General features: G+C 40.9%; 1 protein-coding gene across 1 annotated transcript in view; it reads right to left on the bottom strand.

Moving 5' to 3' along the window:
* LOC139469406 (uncharacterized) overlaps positions 1-22584 on the bottom strand; it is a 118525-nt gene that overhangs the window by 3378 nt on the left and 92563 nt on the right. The window contains exons 56-73 of the mRNA XM_071251570.1: positions 21761-21937; positions 20471-20632; positions 19949-20128; positions 17355-17525; positions 16716-16886; positions 16429-16584; positions 15783-15929; positions 13960-14124; positions 12902-13063; positions 12076-12234; positions 10104-10262; positions 8112-8279; positions 7565-7732; positions 6157-6321; positions 5123-5284; positions 4710-4977; positions 4282-4378; positions 3243-3333 (exon numbers count right to left, since the gene is read on the bottom strand). Coding sequence (XP_071107671.1) covers positions 3243-3333; positions 4282-4378; positions 4710-4977; positions 5123-5284; positions 6157-6321; positions 7565-7732; positions 8112-8279; positions 10104-10262; positions 12076-12234; positions 12902-13063; positions 13960-14124; positions 15783-15929; positions 16429-16584; positions 16716-16886; positions 17355-17525; positions 19949-20128; positions 20471-20632; positions 21761-21937 — 2928 coding nt within the window. The remainder of the gene's footprint in view (positions 1-3242; positions 3334-4281; positions 4379-4709; positions 4978-5122; positions 5285-6156; positions 6322-7564; positions 7733-8111; positions 8280-10103; positions 10263-12075; positions 12235-12901; positions 13064-13959; positions 14125-15782; positions 15930-16428; positions 16585-16715; positions 16887-17354; positions 17526-19948; positions 20129-20470; positions 20633-21760; positions 21938-22584) is intronic.

Here is a 22584-nt window from a genome sequence, read left to right as displayed (position 1 = left end):
AAAAACATGTCACCCAAAGGCACCCCTTAGCCGCGATCGTGCCCCAGAACCATGGGACTAAGCTGGAAACTCGTTACTCTTTCATTTCCTTTACTAATCGTCCGAAAGAGAACCCAGGGGAATAGAGGATAATGATATATGCAGTCAGTGTGTGACGTGCCCGAGAAGTAGCAAGTTGATCTTCATGATATTTAATGCACTACTGGTCAATTGTACTGGTGAAATTTCGATGAACACCCCAGTTGATGTTCAACCTGTCTTGATCGTCAATAAATGACCGATCATCATTTACACCGAAACATAACATAACTCCAGTGACATCAGCCGTCTGTATGTGAGAATAGTGCCGGTTGTGAACGATGATCCTGGGACTTGTGCAGCACATGATGGCGCTGTCGAATGTCTAATCAATTGCTAATGTTGATATCCAGATTGTCCTAACGCGAGTGAGTGAGTGAGTGACTGAGGTTTAACGCCGCTATTAACATTATTCCAGTTATATCACGGCGTGTCAGCTTAATGTGGGAGGAAAGCCCGAAGTGATGCAGGTCACAGACGTTTCCCACTTCGGTGAAACCCACGAGCATGGGTATGGTGCTGACAAACCTAGAAACGAGGCACGCAACTCTGCACAGCCAATCGCGGCGCTTTAGAACACTGCATGCCCCCTTGTCCGAAAGTCTCAGAACCTATGAGATTAATTAGCAAGGATAACAATCGACGAGATGACTGAGAAATCTCTTCAGAAGAACGGGTCGAAGGGTTTGACTGTGGGCAGGATATGTTGAAAGGTGGATGCTGTTGTATAACTCTAGCTGTTTGGTAATGAAGCAGGGACATTATTCTGTGGGAAAAGGACAGGCTGCACAGACGTTGAAGGTTGCGTGAAGGCAGTTAGTTGGAGACCGCACACATGTCAGAGGCTGCAAGAATTCCGGGTCTGCGTGAAACACTGTGCAAAGGTCTGTGTCTGAGGGAATTCGAGAAGTTTTGATACCATGGAAGTTGTGGTAACCGTCTGCTGCTGTGTACGTGAAGGGTTGCCCACACGTGTCTAATTTCTCAGAGGAGGAAAGTTTAGTAAACCCTTTGTCAATGATACATTTGTCTTCATGGAGTTGAGAGCCTTCATGTAGGTATCCATCTTCAGATTTTAGCAAGGTCTGAAGATGAAATTGTCAACTTGCTCTTCTTGGATTTTGGAAATGCCCTTCAGTAACAAGTCAATGCTCCTGCTGAGGTAAGAAGTCTTGGTTGAAACTTGATTGACAGGTTGGATGGTTAAGGTGTCAATGCCTTCACCCTTGATACAATAAGTATCCTTGGGGAAGAATTTCTGTTTGTTTGTTTGTTGTTTAACGCCGCACCCAGCAATATTCCAGCTATATCACGGCGGTCTGTAAAATAATCGAGTCTGGACCAGACGAACCAGTGATTGACATCATCAATATTCCTGCTAAATCACGGCGGTTTCTAAACTAATAATAGTGATTGACACCATGAGCATCGACCCACGCAATTGGGATCGATGACATGTATGAACCAAGTCAGCGAGTCTGACCACCCGATCCCGTTATGCGGGATAGGGGTGAAAAGATGGGATTTCATCTGTGAACCAAGCCATTCGCTCATGGTCTTCAGATTGGGATGACTTGTTTCAAATACAACCTCAAACACACCCTCTTCCTGGAAAGAAGCATTAGGTTTGGGAGCCATGGTTGAACAGAGCGAGGTCTGAGAATTTGCTTCAGAAATGACGTTGAACCTTTATTCATCGTCTGATGCTGCTGTAGAGAAAGTAGAACATACAGTGAGATTCTAGCTATAAAATCGGGCGGTCGGGTAGCCTGGTGGTTAAAGCGTTTGCTCGTCACGCCGAAGACCCGGGTTCGATTCCCGACATGGGTAATGTGTGAAGCCCATTTCTGGTGTCCCCCGCCGTGATACTGCTGGAATATTGCAAAAAGCGGCGTAAAACCAAACTCACTCACTAACTATAAAATCGGTATTTGAAGATGAAGTATTTATGGTACCCTGCTGGAAGAATGCTGGATGCATGGATGTTGGATAATGCGTGAACAATGGAGGCTAAGTGTAGGTAGGGTGGTGCAAGAAGCCCTAAGGCTGCATGTAAGTCTGTGGCTGTGTTAAGGCCTGAATCTGTGCGAAGGTGTTACGATGCATGAAGGTCATGCATGACTGCGTTCACCACTGTCTTAAGCCACGTGAGAGTTGACGGCTGAGTGCAGAAATCTTTCAAATGGACCCCTTCACAGGATATTGTTGCAATCAGCTCTGTGGTGGTGATCAACTTAGCAAAGACATGCTCTCACGTGACTGGAGACGACTTTGATGAGGCGGGAGAGATTCTTCTACACTAAGGTCTGTAGGTTCTTACTGTGAAGGGAGCAGACAGCAAACTTTTTCTTCTTAGATCTGGGTGAACCCTTTAACGGCGTCAACACTTCTGTTGCCTTGAGGACACCTTGTGGGCATGACTGGGTTGACTGGTTGAAGTTCAGGTAGAAATCTCATGTCAAAATTCCTCGCTTCCTCTGAGTGAGTGAGTGAGTTGGGTATTTATGCCGCTTTTAACAGTATTCCAGTTATATCGCGGCGTGTCAGCTTGATGTGGGAGGAAAGCCCGAAAAGATGCAGGTCCCAGACGTTTACCACTTCGGTGAAACCTACGAGCACGGGTATGGTGCTGACAAACCTAGAAACATAATTGGGGCGAACCGGGATTCGAACCCACAATCACAGGTTTCTGGCGTGCCCACTCTGCACTCTGCACAGCGAATCGCGGCGCCTTAAACGACTGGACCACCCGTGCCCCCCGCTTCCTCTGAAGGAGGCATTGGTGTTACCTCACGTCATGAGGATGACGAAGATTGTGATGAACTCTTAAGATCGAACTTCTTAAATGTATTTTTTTCAAAAGGTTAATTTTGACACGATCTCTCGAATGACAGAGCACCAAGCAAACATTCCTAATTATTCCGTTGCCGAGAAAATGAGAGAGAGACGAGTTACCGGCAAAGTGACGTGGTTCAGGTGCGCATGTGCAGCTCGGGGTGCATTTGGGTGAGATATATGTTTCTCTTCTCCGGGAACACGGCAAAGGACGTTTCCACTACCTTTGGAAATGGGATAAGGTAAGTAATTTGTATAAGGTAAACTAGATGTCCTGAAATCTTCAGGCACCACTGTGTCTGGAATATACAGTTTTGATGTGTACTGACCACAAGATCCAGACTTCATCACTGAGCCCGGTTTGCACGACGTCGATGAACCTTGAAGAGTGATCGTACCGGGTGTTATGCCAGTCGGAGCCTAAAACACAATACCGAGGTCAGGAGGTAATTCTGCTACAATGTATGTATATCATCCCTTTACATTGATATACACTTACACCCCTATCTCATGGGTACATGCACTGTCCTTACTCCACTTTATTACCCACCATTGCCTCCAACATTTTTAGTCACTTGATATCATGCATCCGGGATTTTTTCTGGTCATATATTTGAAAGAATGACAAAGGCATTTGAGTACTGTTGAGCTAACAAACACGTGACTAAAACCAATTTTTTTTTTACATTCTGAAAATACGAGGATTTACAGATTATCGTGGAATTATTTTGGGAGAGAGGACCTGTCGTACGGACAACACGTAAGTCAGGATCGGTCACTCTCTAAATTACACAGTCAGATGATAACATCAGAATAGCAAAGGGGGATGATATGGTAAGCGCATCTGTTGTTTTATCATAACGACACATAACGATTGCATCCGGCGCAATGAATCAATGAGAGAACAACAGTCACGAACACGCTAATTCTCAGGAAGCAACACATATAATTTATCAGTTAGAACAGTTAGACAATAGCTGGGTACATGTGTGTAACATTACCTTTTACTTGTCATCTGTTTATCAAAGTAATAATCAAAAGAAATTTGGAGTATTTAAGGCTAAAACATTCCGCTTTTTACATTGAAGCACCAGACCAACATGTGAGTTCATAAAACACTGCAGTTTCTACGTACTTAATTGAGTCTGTGACCGCTTCAACCACATTAGTGATAGTAAGTAGTGACAATCCACTCGTACACTTGACTCTGATTTTGGTAAACGTTTTATGGCTTTTATTTACATATTTAAGCCTGGTACATTCCAACCTTATAAAGAATATTTGTCCCTGAAGGTTGATAAATTATCTTGCATCCAATGCAATGAGACACCAAGGTGATCACTGAACCTGAAACATCTACAGACTTACCAGGACTGGGGTGGCAGCAGCGTTATCGTCCAGAGCCTGGATCAGCAGCGATTCAGGACTTCTTGACCTAGTGTTGTCTGTGTTGGGTATTTGCTCTCTGTCACCAAAATACAACTATATTATTGTTTGTTTGTCTGTCGGTTTCAGCAACACACCAGCTACATGACGATTCTGTCAGCGACTGACATCACAGGCATCGATTCATGCTACAGGGAGGCTTTACCGCACAATCAGCCAGGTCACCGAGCTTGAACAACGATCCATGTAATCGCCTCTCATGACAAGCATGTGTTGCTGTGGAACTCACGGGTTGTATGAAAAAGGACATGACATGATATCCATTCAAAGCCGTAGAGTTATTAGATATTTACAATTGTCCTCATACATTTGCAAAAATAATAATTGGAGGTTGAGTGTTTTTCACTTACGGGAGATTTGACACTATTACGAGAACAGTGAGTGTTCCTCCTGTTTCCCTCTTCCTGCGGGTCCCTCCACACGGAACTGTGATGTTGATCGCAATGTTACCACAGGAACTGCCCTGGCAGAGGCCCGGGAACTCGCTTGCACGGATTCTGATTAAGAATCTGATCTGTGCTGTGATCGTGTTATGAATCAAAGTCGGGTTCTGGCATGACGTTACAAAGAATGACATCCGTACTGTCACTGTCCTGAACACAGGTGCCCGTGTAGTAGCTTCAAGAGGAAGAAAACACAGATTACGACAGTATACAGAATACGATAAAGAAAGTGTAAGAAAATAGATCTTTATGGAAAAACTAAACACTCTATGTCACATCTAAGGAAATTTCAATGTGTAGAGCCAACTTCCATATCTCACCTTGGAAGTCCAAGCAAGTCTTTGACCCTGCAAATGCCGTAGTCTGACCAGTAGGACAGAAGTAGCAGTAGTCGCTGATGTTGGGTTTCCGGATCTGACCGATTGGGCAGGAGTCACATGCTTTTGTTAGTCGATTATATCCAGTTCCCTCAGCGCAGTCAGCTGAAGAAGAGACCGTCGTGATTATACGGTGAGTTTGGGGCTAATTTAAAATTGTGTTTAATGACATATAGGAACTAAATGTGAAGTATATTTTTTTCAAACATAATCCTGATTATGATTGTATAATATATGTGAAATTCTAGACATTAATTTACAAAGTGACTTAAGAACAAACTTTCCCAGCAGGATTGAAGGGTCAGATGAAAGGAGCTAACATTAATGAAACAGCCAAGAGGATGGAATTGCCAATATGTTTTATGGCAGATTTCAGCGTTTTCTGCACAAGTATCTTCATGAGCGAAATATAAGATCCGTCTTAATGTTCATCAAAGCTTGTTTTGCAATGGAATTGGCAAAATGTAAGAACCTATTAAGATAAAGCTATGTAAACAATGAACCGTAATTACAAGATCTCGAGGCCACCTGCTTCTTGTATACCGTAAGTACCACTATATGATCGATGCGCATTATGGATTGTCTAGTCCAGACTCGATTTTTTACAGACCATGTCATATAGCTGGAATACTGCTGATTGCGGTGTTAAACAACAAACAAACAAACAAACAAACAAACACTATATGAGGGCGAGTGACCCCCTAGAGGGTGTCAATCTGAGAGGGTAAGATCATGGAAAATTGGACAATATAGGCAGCAATATTGCATTATGCCATAGACAGTATGAGGGAAGTGTGATCATATACTGACAGCTACAGAAATACTAAAAACTAGCAGTGACAGTGCGATCATAACATTGCAATAACAAATGAAACTAACGGCCGCTTCAAACAATATATCAATGAAAGAACTCGACAGTTGGAAACCCCCTTCAGTGAATACTTACATATCTACATGGGATACATGTTAATTCTTACCGATACACTGGGCTTTGTCTGTGGCATTAGTAACAGAGATAAATGTAGTCGTGTTCACGTCACACTTTATACAAGATGTCTGTCCTCTGCTCGGCTGGTAGAACCCCTTGCCACATGCCTGACAACCCTGGTTCTCTTTTCTGAAGTAACCTGGCTGACAGTCAACTAAAACAGAACAGAACATTCGATATGTGGCAGTATATGGCAAATGTGTGCTTCTAATACTTGAATGATAAGTACAAAACCTTTAATAATATAATATTTAATCAAACTGAGACTTTATTGCTCTGGTTTCTCAAGCAAGTACATGGAGCCACAAGAGTATTCTGCATGCCATCGTATCATGCAGATAAACAGGTGACATAAACATCCTTATGTATTTCTTGTCATATAACTTTGTTTTGGCTACAAAGAAAAGTTAAACAATCCAAAATAAATGTATATTTTTTAACATTATGAAAAGAGGACAATATATACTAATCAAAAGAAGTGAACTATGTAATGAACATGATGTGTTGTGATCAGTAGTAGATTGACGTGAATAACTGCTTAATGAGTAACAGACAGGTAATGAAGCCAGATGTACAGTTAGGATAAGGATTAACAAGACAAGCTGATTACAAAGGCCTATAGCTTGATAAGCTCTCCACAGGCATACGATGTGCAATACCCTTGATCTCTGCTTATCGACGGTAGTGACAACGTATTTTTAAAGCTTCTGGGAGTTTTCCTTTTGTGAAGTCCTGATGGTTGGTAGGTGGATTTTGGACTTTGTCAAACTGAACTGGATGGCTGGGGAATTTCTGCTGCTGGTCTAATGAGGCTGATTTGCTGAGTGCTTTAGCTGTTGCATCCTACGTTATGACTCCAAAAAGGTAAAAGAACACCCTATTTTTTAGGATTACTATTAATAATTTGTCATGGCTTGACATATTAATTAAGGTAATGTGACAATACATCGGGGGTTCTTTAACTTCATTTGAATAGTATATGTTGGAATATAACATCTGTTGCATATGAGCACACAATGCCATTTAGAAAGTGGTCAAAAGTAACACATGTAAAGTACAGATTCTAATTACATAATTTACACTTGTCAGAGGGGTACACAAAGTACTGATCTAGACTACCAGTTGTCGGACTTTCATTTTTTGTGGAAGCCTGAGTGGGTTAGATCGCTGACTTTGTGTGCGATTAGGTGCTTCACTCTGGCGGTGTGGTTTCGAATCCCGGACTGGACTCAACACAAAACAAGGACGAGAATGTGTATTTTACCAAGAAAGTGTTACCCCAAATATAACATATGTTACATTTGTGGCACATTTTGTAAATGTTCTGGTCGATCAACGTTATGGGATGACGACATAATGCCATAATATGAAGCAAGTATTGATTGATGGGGATGTACCAAGGTCACAGTTGGCCTCTTGAGTTGCACCCGTCATGGTCGTTGTTCTGCCGGTGGGGCACAGGCGACACTGAGTGGTGGTTCCTGCTGTGGGCAAGAAGGTGCCAAGGGGACACGGGATACAAGAGCGTGACGTCACATTAAGGTATTTCCCTGCGCCACACGAAGCTGGAAGGACATCACAATGGATTTGGGCAATTGATTCATCATACATTTTTTTTTCAACATTTGATCTTAAAAAGTGTCAATCAAGGTTTGTGAATGGCTGTAGTAGTATTTAAACATGTCCTACAAAAATATTTCGACATAACGACATTTATTGATGAAAACGAAATTTCCTTATGCTTATATCAAAATCAAATAGTGTAATGCTATATATGTGAATGACGTACTTACAATGCTCTTTGTCTATAACAGAAAATAGTTATAACAATATCTTTTCTAAAGTTTCGCTTTGTTAAAATATATCCCGTATGCTTCCCATACACCATGACTACAACTTATGCAAATTATACGACTGCTGCACAGTTGGAGGAGAAACACTCACGCATGCAGTCGTCCGCCTTGGTAGAGGCAGTCTGTAATGTGATGTAACCAGCGGGCGTGCAGGTAATGCACCTCGTCTTGCCACTTGACGGCTGGTAGGTGCCCAGCATACATTCGTTGCACGCTCTGCGGTCACTGGCTGGACGGTACTGACCAGCCGGACACAGCCCTGGAAGCAATTGACAAAGATTAAGACATGACAAAGATGTATTATCATCCGATGAAGACAAAGCTGCCACCAAACGATGCGTACATAATTGTGTAATAAAACGTTTGAAATTAAGGCAAGTGTATCACATATGGAGTTGAGGTGAAATGGGGTTTTACGTCGTGTTCGAGATTATTGCACTTATATCATCGACGTGCATGCACTTGTGTGTGTGGTTGCTTGTACCAGTTAATGACGGATTCATAGTACTATCCCACTCAGATACCATGCCGCAGTTTGACATGAATACAACACTCAGAGAAAGTATGCTGACTCCGAGCCGACCAGTATTTGTTTTATCCCCTTAACGCCTATCGCCAGGGAGAAAATATAATTTTTAACATCTTTCGGTACGGATATCGAACCACCGATCTACCATTCTCTGGGCAGACGGCCGTTGCAACAGGCTACATAAGCGATCTATCACCTGTGGACAAAGACAGACCATCATTGGGCACCGTTAGTTTCGGACTCTACCATTAATGCATTCAGGGTGCTCGTTTTACACCTGCCAGGTGAGAATGCCAACATCTGTGTTTATTCACTCAATAAATAATTGTCCATGAAGTAAACTTATTCATGAATGAGACGATATTTGTGTGGTTTGGAAATGCGTATCTTTTTTTAGTGTTGTCGTAACTGCTTTTGGGCGTCCAGTGCGACCCTGCCACAGTTACTAAATGTATTGCCGTTCCTGGTCCTTGTGGTCAATTAAGCCAGGACATTGCCCTCGCCTTGTCCACCACGGCTCGGCTCCGTCAAGGAGTGATTGGCATAATGACCCTTACTCCAAGTTGTCTCTATCAGCATTCATACTCACAAAATAAAGAAACGCAACACCAGTTTATACTCACATAGTTTTACTTACTCTCAGCCCATCTATCAATACAGAACAGGATCAGACTGGTCAGGCTCGTCACTAGCTGGGGGAAACTTAGAACGATCGGGATTCGACTCGATCGACTGCAAACCGCGCTTTTTTCTCCTAATGTTGAGGGTATCATTTTATAGTGTTCGAGCCTGACCTGTCCTTGTCACATGTCTCAATACCTCCATTTGATTCGTTACAAGTTTAGATCTGACCATGAACTCATGTGTGTCGCCATCGGAAAAATACCAAAAGCCTACGTGCCAGATTGCTCGTCTCTCTATTGATTCTGTGACTCGCTCCGAAGCTCCCAACGGCTTATACCTTGTAATTCCCCATTTGTTTCATTAACTCATGGACGATAGCCAGAGACCAATCCAGTGATAAATGTGAAATGTCCAGAATACACTTGTGATAAATGTAAAATGTCTTTTCTCTATTGATTCCTTTCCAACTACAAGTTCTGTCACGAACTATATCTAATGCAATTCCTAATTGCAGCTATAATGGTTCTATTTATTATCATTCGTTTCTGAGATGCATTTTTGACCTTATAACAGTGTCGTGGTTCATAACATATGATCGATTTGCCATTATTATATTCCTACGTATATCCTTCCACGTGCGACCTGTGAAGATCCGGGTAAGAATAGGTCTTCAGTAACCCACGCTAGTCGTTAGAGGCAACAAGCGGGATCGAGTGGTCAGGGTCGCTGACGTGGTTGATGCATGCCATCGCGTCACAATTTCAGGGCTTGATGCTCATTATATCAATCACTGGATTGTGTGGTTTAGGCTTATTTACAGGCCGCCGTCACATAGCTGGAATATTGCTGAGTCCAGCGTTAAACAACAACAACAACCTTTCCGGTGCGCGGGAAAAGGTGGGTGGAGCGGTGGCTGCATGTTCTACTTACTATAACAATCGCTTTCCGCCGTCGAGGCGTTGTTGGAGGTGATGAAGCCAGTGCTACAGTTGATGCAGGACTCGGCCCCGGTGTTGGGCTGGTATGTTCCTACGTCACAGACGCTGCAGACAGTGCGGGAACTCCGATACTTCCCCGCGGAACACACGACTGCAACAGCACATTGGTGAACATCGTTTTGACATGGTCAGGATACCATTATTGTAAGTGACTTGAGTCTGCAAGGGTTTACTAAATAATGCACCGTGACACTCTCCACGATGCTCTACCTGATAATGAAGCTCTACCCGATAATGACGCCCTACATGATAATGACGTTCTACATGATTATGACGCTTCAGGTGATAATGACGCTCTACATGAAAACGACTCTCTTCATGATTATGACGCTCTACCTGATAATGAAGCTCTACCCGATAATGACGCCCTACATGATAATGACGCTCTACATGAAAACGACTCTCTTCATGATTATGACGCTCTACATGATAATGATGCTCTCAATGATAATGACGTTCTACCTGATTATAACGCCCTACATGGTTCTGACGCTCTTTATGATAATGATGCTCTACATGGGGATTACGCTCTATATGATAATGACGCTCTACACGAATATGATGCTCTCCATGATAATGACTTTCTACATGATAATGACGCTCTACCTGATCATGATACCCTACATGATAATGATGCTCTACATGATTATGACGCTTCAGGTGTTAATGACGTTCTACCTGATAATGATAATTTCTACATGATAATGACTCTCTTCATGATTATGACGCCATACATTATGATGATGCTCTACATGGTAATGACGCTCTCTATAATAATGATGCTCTACTTGATAATGACGCTCTATATGATAATGAAACATAAAATGATAATGACTCTCCTCATGATTATGACGCCATACATCATGATGATGCTCTTTATGGTAATGACATTCTACATGATACTGGCGCTCTACCTGATTATGATGCTCTACATGGTTATGACGCTCTATATGATAATGATGCTCTACATGGGGATTACGCTCTATATGATTATGACGCTCTATACGATAATGATGCTCTCCATGATAATGACAACCACATGATAATGACGCTCTACCCGATTATGATTATGATGCCCTACATGATAATGACGCTCTACATGGAAATGACACTCTACGTGGTAATGGCGCTCTATATGATAATGATGCTCTACATGATAATGACGCTCTATATGATAATGACACTTAACATGATAATGATGCTCTACATGATAATGACGCTCCATATGATAATGGCGCTCTACATGATAATGACACTCTATATAATAATGACGCTCTATATGATGATGACACTTAACATGATAATGATGCTCTACATGGTAATGACGCTCTACATGATATTGACGGTCTATATGATTAGGAGGCTTAAGATGATAATGACGCGCTACCTGATAATGATATTCTACATGGGGATGACGCCCTACATTATAATGGCAGTCTACATGATTATGATGCTCTACATGATTATGACGTTCTAGGTGATAATTACCCTCTATATGATAATGACACTCTTCATGACATTGTACATGATAATGATGCTCCTCGTGATAATGACGCTCTTCATGACATTGTACATGATAATGATGCTCCTCGTGATAATGACATTCTACAAGAAATCGGCGCTCTAAATAATAATGACGCTGTGCGGGATACTGCCATGCTTCATGATAATGACACGCTGTATGATAATCATGATACATGATAATGGCATTATCTCTGTATAATCATGATACATGATAAAGGCATTCTTCATAATAATGACACTTAACATGATAATGGCGCTCTACAGGATAACGACGCTTTACATGATAACGACGCTCTACAGGATAATGACGCTCTCTGTGATAATAAAACCACAGAAGGAATATGGCGGAACTTCTACTGGCGTATCTCTCTGACACATACTTAAGCAATCTGTTGTCATATTTGATCCTGTCGCTTTTGTGGTAAATCCAGTGTCACATTTTGTACAGTTTGTCTGCCCTGACGCCGGCTGGTATTCCCCGACTGCACACATCTGGCAGGTGTTGTCCGCTGACCGGTACTGCCCAGCGGGACACACCTCTGAAATACACCAACAGCTGCTATAAGTCTCATTCTGTTTGTATAAATATTGATTTTGTCTCCACTATCAGCCTCAAACAAAATTACTGAATACTGACTGTTTTATAGACGAACTGAACGGTGGCTGGTCGAATTTATTGCTGCTTTAAATAATATTTCAGGATCACATCCCATAACCTACTAATACACGTGTGCACCTGCACACACACACACACACACACACACACGCACGCACGCACGCACGCACGCACGCACGCACACACACACACACACACACACACACGAACGCACGCACGCACTGAATGATTACTGTTCGTGGCTGATATATCAATTGTCATATCAACAAGGAATGTTTTACCTTTTTGTTTGTTTGCTTTTTAACGCCGCGCTAAGCAGTATTCCAGCTAGATGTCGGCGGCCTGTAAATAATCGAGTCTGGACAAAACAATCCAGTGATTGATATATTGAGCATCGATCCATGTAATTGGGATACGATGACATGCATCAACCAAGTCAGCGAGCCTGACCACCTGATCCGGTTAGCATGAGTTGCGCAACCGTTCGAGATTATAGATGGCAAGAAGTAGCTCACTCTGCTCACTCTCACAATTATTGGTCAGTTCAGGCATATGCAGTTAAGCAAATTGCCATTTTATAGAACCCTTACCAAGAGAACAGGCGCTCTGGTTTGTGGAAGCTTCTGCTTGTGTAGTCTTGTCTGCATCACACTTGGTGCAGTTCTCCGTTCCAACACTGGCCTTGTAGTAACCTTTAGGACACGGTGTGCACGTCTCTGTATTATGGGCGAAGAATCCCGGCTCACAGTTCACTGGAATATAACAGAGCTCTCATACTATAGGGTAAGAAATACAACATATACACCGTAGCGTGTATGGTACGTATTGCGAGAGTATAACGCTTTGTATCTACAGGCCAGGAACAGAGGAATGAATAATGGTATGTGGTGTAAAGGTAAAACATAACAAGAAATAAAAACGCGATAAACTGGTACATTCGACCAAACAGGACCGAAAGCAATTCAGAATGCACAAGCAACTAAGAAATGCATCAAAGACAATTAAATACATTTAAGTTCACATATAAATTTAATTCATTCAAAGAACTTTATGAATCACCAACCACCCTTTGAGAAATGGTGATCATTTGTTAAAAGATGCTGCTGATGGTTTTAAGCTTATCGTTTCACCTGACAACACAATGTCTAAAAGATATTTATAACGATACACCTTGTTTGATAAAGAAATGTTCCCTTTTGAAGGTTTGTGAGGAAACGACGATGCTCTTTTCTGATAAGATTTCTAATAACTTATGTTCCCGGACAAAGGCTAGTTATATACTAACCAAAAAATGGAAATGATAATATCTCTGATAGCTAGAGGTGTATATCTTCGCCAGGTATTCTCGGCAACGTTATACACAATACCACCATTCTGAGCACAAAGTACTAGGAATACCTGAAGGTTTAACACAACTTTATGTGATCACTGACCATAACGTCAAACGTTCAGCAATTATACAAAACGGTATAATAAATGAAACTAAATTACATGCAGCAATATGCAATACGTCTCTGATCTGGTTAAGTTCAATTGTCTGTGTGTCACTGTGAGGTTAAATTCAGCAATTAATAGCATAAACAATTCACTATAATTATTGTTATTTCCTTGCACATGCACGCTACAGTGTAAAGTCGAAACTACCTACATATGTTACAGTCTGCTGAGTCTGTGGCATTGGTGCCTGCAGTGGTGTAGTTCTTGGGACACGGCTTGCAGGCAGTGTTGCCCCTGGTGTCCTTGTAGCGCCCCTGGGGGCAGACAGTGCACGTCTTCGCAGCCGCGTCATAACCAACGCCTCTGTCACAGAACGCTGAAACATGACGGTCCAGTTGTGTCAAAATTACCGTTAGGGTAGTACCCAATACATTATAGAATATCCTTTTTGTACACAGAATGTGTTTGTTGTTGTAAGACTGTTGGCATAACCAGCTTCTTTTTTTAATTTCCGAATTCTCTAGTATCAATTGTCATATACTTACAGACCTTACAGAATATTCATAGTGTTACAGAATTGACACTACATGTGATTCTGTAACACTGACGTATCTGGGATCTCCTACTTACTGACACTACAGGAGATTCTGTAACACTGAAGTATCTGGGATCTCCTACTTACTGACACTACATGTGATTCTGTAACACTGACGTATCTGGGATCTCCTACTTACTGACACTACAGGAGATTCTGTAACACTGAAGTATCTGGGATCTCCTACTTACTGACACTACAGGAGATTTTGTAACACTGACGTATCTGGGATCTCCTACTTACTGACACTACAGGAGATTCTGTAACACTGGCGTATCTGGGATCTCTTGCTTACTGACACTACAGGAGATTCTGTAACACTGACGTATCTGGGATCTCCTACCTACTGACACTACAGGAGATTCTGTAACACTGACGTATCTGGGATCTCCTACTTACTGACACTACAGGAGATTCTGTAACACTGACGTATCTGGGATCTCTTGCTTACTGACACTACAGGAGATTCTGTAACACTGACGTATCTGGGATCTCCTACTTACTGACACTACAGGAGATTCTGTAACACTGACGTATCTGGGATCTCCTACTTACTGACACTACAGGAGATTCTGTAACACTGACGTATCTGGGATCTCCTACTTACTGATACTAAAGGAGATTCTGTAACACTGACGTATCTGGGATCTCCTACTTTCTGACACTACAGGAGATTCTGTAACACTGACGTATCTGGGATCTCCTACCTACTGACACTACAGGAGATTCTGTAACACTGACGTATCTGGGATCTCCTACCTACTGACACTACAGGAAATTCTGTAACACTGACGTATCTGGGATCTCCTACTTACTGACACTACAGGAGATTCTGTAACACTGACGTATCTGGGATCTCCTACCTACTGACACTACAGGAGATTCTGTAACACTGACGTATCTGGGATCTCCTACTTACTGACACTACATGTGATTCTGTAACACTGGCGCATCTGGGATCTCCTACTTACTGACACTACAGGAGATTCTGTAACACTGACGTATCTGGGATCTCCTACTTACTGACACTACATGTGATTCTGTAACACTGACGTATCTGGGATCTCCTACTTACTGACACTACAGGAGATTCTGTAACACTGACGTATCTGGGATCTCCTACCTACTGACACTACAGGAGATTCTGTAACACTGACGTATCTGGGATCTCCTACTTACTGACACTACAGGAGACTCTGTAACACTGACGTATCTGGGATCTCCTACTTACTGACACTACAGGAGATTCTGTAACACTGACGTATCTGGGATCTCCTACTTCCTGACACTACATGTGATTCTGTAACACTGACGTATCTGGGATCTCCTACTTACTGACACTACAGGAGATTCTGTAACACTGACGTATCTGGGATCTCCTACTTACTGACACTACAGGAGATTCTGTAACACTGACGTATCTGGGATCTCCTACTTACTGACACTACAGGTGATTCTCGCTGCGTCTGACGTCTTGCTGCCTGAACACGGGGTGCATACGGCAAATCCGGCCTCGTCTTTAAACGTGTCTTCAGGACAAGGGGAGCATACGTTATTCTGACCCTGTTTTCCAGGAGCACAAGAAACTGTAAAAGATGTGGAGTTTAAACTACAACATATGATAAGACAGACGACAACAACTTAATCAGAAGCAATGTTTGTTTGGAACCAATGATTAGCTCAGCAGCATTCATGACGTTCGTTGTAAATATTTCGGATAACAACTTAACCTGTTGGAAAACCTGATGCAAAACACCAACATCGCTGTCTGTTGCCAACCCTGATTCCTGGATTCAAAAACGCATTACGTGCCTTATGAACGACATTCAACTGTGACAAATACTTAACATTCGTGAGTGTACTGTCAAGTGCCTGGACTTATTAACACTATTAAGACTCTTTGTTTTGCCGGTTTGACTGTAAACCATATCATGTGCATTTCAATAGTTTTCAGTTAAAAAAGTCAACACATAACAAAACACTGACCTGGTTTGAACCATGTTTTACAGTTGATGGCACTATTTGTACACTGACCTAGTCTGTATTAGGTTTAAGAGTGGATGTTTTAATCGAATGCCCACTTACTTGTGCACTGAGCTCTGGAAGTGGAGGCAGTTGAAGACGTATTCAGATCGACGCCACAACTTTCACATTTGTCCTGTGCCCGAAGTGGTTGATACTCTCCATATCCACATGGCTCGCAGGCACTGACACCAATTTTGTACCCAGGCTGACAGTTTCCTAAAGTTATTAATTACAACAATAATTCTTACAGAAAAACAACTGATGGGTAAATTTCATATAAATAAATGTAAATAATTGATATATTTATTACGTACAGCCTGCAAAGATCCTTTTGAAAATGGACTTACTCAGTGTGCACTGTGTAGGATCGGTGGCACCACTTGTTTCTGTGGTAAAATCAGTATCAGCACACGCCTCACAGGCCGAAAACCTCCTCTGGGATGATCCATCGTTCCAGGTCCCTCTAGGACATGGCTCACATTCAGTGCCATTGACCTGCTGGCCCGCAGCACAGAATGCTTATGGAATAAACATATGATCGTTAAGAACGTCCACCTCACCAAGCATTCACATACATGGCTTTGTCGGGTGTATTTGTTGCGGACTGTTGCTGATAAGATTAGAATATATACTGAGGGAAACAAATAAGGGAACACATGAAAATACAATTGCTCCTTTATTGTTTTCCAGGTTTTGTTCCCAAGCTAGGGATGTCACTGTGGGTCCAAATCTGGGAATAAATAAAGGGACACACCAATGAAATTTTGTTACCTTATTTGTTTCCCCAGTATATCTGTTTGTGGTCTCTACGTACGAGGGGCGGTCACGTAGCCTTATAGTTAAAACGTTCGCTCGTCACGCCGAAGACCCGGGTTCGATTCCCACAAAGGGTACAATGTGTGAAGCCAATTTCTGGTGTCCCCCGCCGTGATATTCATGGAATATTGCTAAAAGCGGCGTAAAACAAACTCACTCACTCTACTTACGAAGACAGGCGGAACTATTTCCACTTCGGGGCTGCTTTGTGCCTTGGTTTGTGGAGCAGTTTAGACACTGCGTTGTGGTTCTGGGAAGCGCCTCTGGTTGATATGTGTCTACAGGGCAGTCTACACATCCCAACATGTTACTTGTCAGCTTCTGTCCAGCAGTGCATACCTCTATTGTAACAAACATTTTAAAAACATTGACTGCACAAGTAGAGAATCTTGACGTATTGAGAATGTTTTTTTTTATATTAAATATATCAAACTGAGTTAATAAGACTTGAAAAACTCCAGATTGCCAAGGAGTGTTCATCAGCGAGTGTTTATCAACGAGTCACGAGGGTTTATCAAAAGACACGAGGGTGAGATTTTATTCATCATCCAACATCATTCTTCCAACTTTTTCAGTTTGAAGACAGTAAAAAGAAGGGATTATATTTTCGAAACGATCTTAGCTACGATTAATCTTAACAACTGACGTTCAAAGTTTAGAAGTTCTGAAGTTTAAGATAAGAAACAAGCGTAAACATGTCGCAGATGGCAGAATGATACCATAGCTATCGTAACTGACAGAAAATTAAGAAGAACTAATGAACTGATTTCATGTAATCTGGCTGAGGAGCGAAATACATTGTCAAATCTATTCCAGAACGTAGTTCGATGATGTTTGGCTTGTCTGACAGCGTTGCTGGGGATCATTTACCAGTATTTTTCCATTTGTTAAAGATGTCTATTATATATATATGGATCAGTAAATTTAATTCAGTAAACGTTTTCTGCGAACATATATTGGAAAGTGAATTTTGGACGATGTTCAAACTGTTCTACTTCTTGACGACATTTTAAACACGACCGAGCATGGTAACCCATTTTTTATATGATTTTGATACGAAAATCTGTGCTTAACTTTCGCTGTCAAAATTTCAATAAATTGTTATATTTAATGGAATACAGCTATGTGCCGTTAATCCCCTGTTTTTGAAGAATGCAATTGTTGAACAGACAGTTTTTACTCACTTCTTATCAAATATGTGTCTTTCAATAATATAGATAACCTAGGTATTAAAACGAAACAAAATACAATTACTTTTGCTTGAAAAATATTAAATATACCATCCAAATATTTTGATCACTAGAATTTTCATGTTAAGTCAATAAATACTACACTGTATAGTTAAATTCAATTGTTAAAACCGCTCGACCCACACAATTTTAGATGTAAAACTGATGCGAAACATTTTTGTTTTTTTACATATGTAGATTGATACAATTTTATAAATTTTGAAAATAAAGACTAAAGCAGTAAAACAAATGCGATCTAGACAATATAACTGGGGAACTCTGCGCTTTATCAAACCTTTAATATTTAGCAAAGTCTCGAATAGAGTATGAACTAAGATTACCTGCCCCTGAGTTATCAATAAGGTCACGGTCATTACTACTGTCTACCGACACCTTCCATTTTTATCCTTCCCAAATTATCCTAAAGGTACGTTGTTTCACAATCCATAGTTATGTGGATCGCTGTCGCGATTAAGAACATTTCTGACGTGAAATCATTGATGGGTTCTTGGTGTTTTCGAAGTGTCAGTTTGAATCACCCAGTTTAACAAAATGAAATGTCAATGTTTGTCCGTAAAGCCCGACTTATTGTTTCGCAAAATGTCTATGGCAAAGTATGCTGCCATCTTGGATAAAGATAAAATAAACTTACGACAGGTATGGGGCTGTCTTAGATTTACACAGAAATCTCAGAGCTACGATAGTTTCGAAAATAGGCTACGATAGTCTACGATGTCCTTACGGTAGCTTTACGATAACTTCAGGTAACAGCACTGGTAACAGCTTCAGTTGCAGAGCAATAATGTCATTTGATTGAGATGGTAACCAATGATGTAACAATGGTTTTCAAAGCATCTACAATGTAGATATCGCTTAATCGCACCCAAGCGATATCTCCTGTGGGAGCCAGTTTTTGATGATAAATTCTGTTCACATTTGTTTTCTATATAGCTCTAATTGCTTAACCCTTGTGATGTAAGGATCACTGTGAATCACGTCTTGGTTGTCGCGAGGGATAGTTATTATCGTTTAGAATGTTTTACTAATGTCGGTGCTTGTTTAAGTCTTGCTTTTTAAAGATATCTGAAATATTTTGAACATTTTGAATTGTTTTAGAACAGTGTAATATTATTATCAACTGAGAGTTTGAAACCGGTGCCATTCAGGCTGTTACGGTAGTGTGAAATTATTGTCCCTCAGATAGTGGCACACCTGGTGACCAAAGTGACAGCATAAATCCTGCTGGGGAATCATATGGAGAGCAGAAGCACCGTTAGTTCCATGATGCCCACTAAGGTTTGTTTCGCTAGTGGTCTACACATACTAACTAAACTACAGAAAAATGAGTTTTCTTTATTTTGGCCTGGTTTATTTTATACCTAAACTATGATACGTATCTTTCTTTTTACTGTTTTTGGTATTTAAAAATAATTAACTTATCTAATCGCTTTTGGGCAGTAATAGTGCCGATGAGAGGTAAGTTTTTTTTTAACTCATTCACTCAATTGCTTGAAAGGTTAAAACAGAATACTTACTAATTTTACAATCCTCTGGAAATTTAGAGCCAACGTCGTCTGTTGATTTTGTGCTATCAGCACATGCTTGACAGGTCTTAAATCTTAGTAGGTCTGTGTCGGAGCGGTAGGTTCCTCGGGAACAGGGCGTACAGTTCTTGGTGCCAGGTGTTTTCAGTTCTTTGCCATCTGGGCAGAAGACTGCAAAAAATACCCAAAGGCATGGTCTTCTTTAATTTACTTTGGTAAGGAAATTAGCATGGGTAAATGTTTGACAGAAGTAAATTCTTACTGGTACAATGGTCATCGGAAACTGAAAGAATATTGGATTCGCAATACGCTCGGCCCTATCAATAGAGATGGTATGCGAGAAAGAAATGCACCATTGCGACAATTGCGCCTACAAATGTTCTATATTTGGATTGACTCGCGTTGCTCAGGTACCTAACATCCCGTTCGCAAAGACAGAGTTTTGGAACTCTCAAGTGCCATATGATTAAGTGTTACCATTGATTTGATGAGTATTCATAACTGTCAACTCACAGATGCATTCAGTGGCGTTGATGGTTCCAGTGCTCCTGGTACTGTAGCTGGTATTGCATGATAGACACTGTTCCTGGAGATCCAAAGTTTGATATTCCCCAATAGGACATTGGTAGCACATATTGTCAGTCGTGTTCCTGTAGTTGCCTGCTGTGCATATCCCTGTTCACAGTATGGAAATACATAATTGGATTTTATAGTCTGAAACAGAACTAAATAAGCTACTTGTCAATGTTGAAGATACCATGTTCGAGCTAATTAAGGCAAATATACAAAATGAGCATGTTTGGAGCCAGTTAAACATATCAAGTCATATATGGAAGGTTGTGAACATTTGACTTGCCTTTGCACGAGTTTGTGACAGATGCCACCGGTGGGGCAGGATACGCTCATCATTTCGCTAACACATGTCGTCATCATTATTTGATGGTTAGCCATCAACACATGCTAATGCTTTTGTCGGAATCGTACAATGTACTTTGAAGATTGCTTATTATTTTGGAAAGGCTTTTTGTAATACAAAGATGTAAAGAAATTCAGAGTGGAGTTAGCCCGACTCATATGCAACTTTCCCGATCTTCTTATTGAATCTGGTAGACACAGCAGAATTTAAAGAGAAGACAGAGTCTGTTAACTGTGTGGTTGTAATAACATAGAAGATATCATATAACATTTTTTACTTGTTTGTTTCTAATTTTATGTTGACATTAGAAACGATTAATCAAGATCTATTTTCTCAAGGATCCCCACTTGCACAAATGTTACTCAGTAATAAAAACTAAAACTACTGTCACAGTAAACAACTTTATATATTCATATTCCCTGCCATGAATCTTAGAAAGCATGCGCTTACTTAACGACTTGATGTAATTTGACAGTTATCTTTGCTATTTATGTACCTTCTATTGCATACATGTACATTACTACTTTGTATACATGTCCTATATGCCCACGACCTTCTCAGAATTTAGAAATAAAGATTGATATATTGAGAGGGGTTTGTATCGTTCATTTGATGAGATGAGTATATGTGTTGAGGAACTAACTGGATAGTTGTTACGTCATGCTACCATGAAACAATGTGATCACTTGATATACAGCGACCCTTACCATTTTAAAGCTTACTACATTATTCTTAACAGCTGGCTCTATCTGATGTTAATCTTGGCAAAGACATCACACAATTCCGGTCTACCCTTACACATAGTACTATTGATTTGAATGAACTTATTGAAGTAATTACAACAAGGATGTCGGTCTACAGATGATCAGATATATCAAAGTTCTTACTGATGGAACAGTCGGTTATATTTGTAGATCCATCCGTCTGTGTGGTGAATCCAGTATCGCATGCTTGACATGGTAGGAATCTCAGAGGCATAGTGTTATCTCTGTATTTGCCTCTTGGACAAAGTGAACATGTTTTGGAACCTACTGGAGACTCTTCACGTCCTTCTTGACAAAAGACTGCAATAGACAATGTGCTATGTTACGTGTAGTTATATAATTAAAGGTTTCAGTTCGTTCCAAACCTTTGTTTCTTTGATGTCACACTTGACCTAGAATCATCATCTGTTATCATACAACACTGAGGTGAGATGCTACCCACTCACACAGGAACATGTTGCTGTAAATATTATACACGAGCAGTATATACATATAGTATATACATCAATGTCCCTATTTAACCAAGCCATGTGATGGAAATATGCCTATGTGCACATTGATACATTTCATTCACACTCATGTTCTCGAAAACAATTACAGAACTGTGAATGCCAAGTGATGTGTAAGTCTTTTTGTACATCCTTCCTGATGTCGTCCCTATTTGTGATAGTGTTTCCTCCTTGTGTATTGTAATGCCCAGCGTTGTTACCTTGCCACAGATATATGTATCCACTTATATGTTTACCCTGTGGTATGAGAACAAAGACCATTCCTGACTATTGCTTTAGTACAGTGTCACACACTAGTGGCATCCACAAATGAATATACTATCATATTGCGAGAACATCCAGTATCAAATGTGGCATTTCAGATTAAAGATATGTAATTTCTAAATGAAGCCCGTCTGCCTGTTGTGTCACAGAAAAACAGGTACCAATTTTGACACA

The sequence above is a fragment of the Haliotis cracherodii genome, unplaced genomic scaffold (assembly GCF_022045235.1).
Source record: "Haliotis cracherodii isolate W230 unplaced genomic scaffold, xgHalCrac1.p SCAF_2, whole genome shotgun sequence".
Taxonomy (NCBI): domain Eukaryota; kingdom Metazoa; phylum Mollusca; class Gastropoda; order Lepetellida; family Haliotidae; genus Haliotis; species Haliotis cracherodii.
Note: the sequence above shows the minus strand (reverse complement) of the source record. Positions and strands in the feature narration are given on the sequence as shown.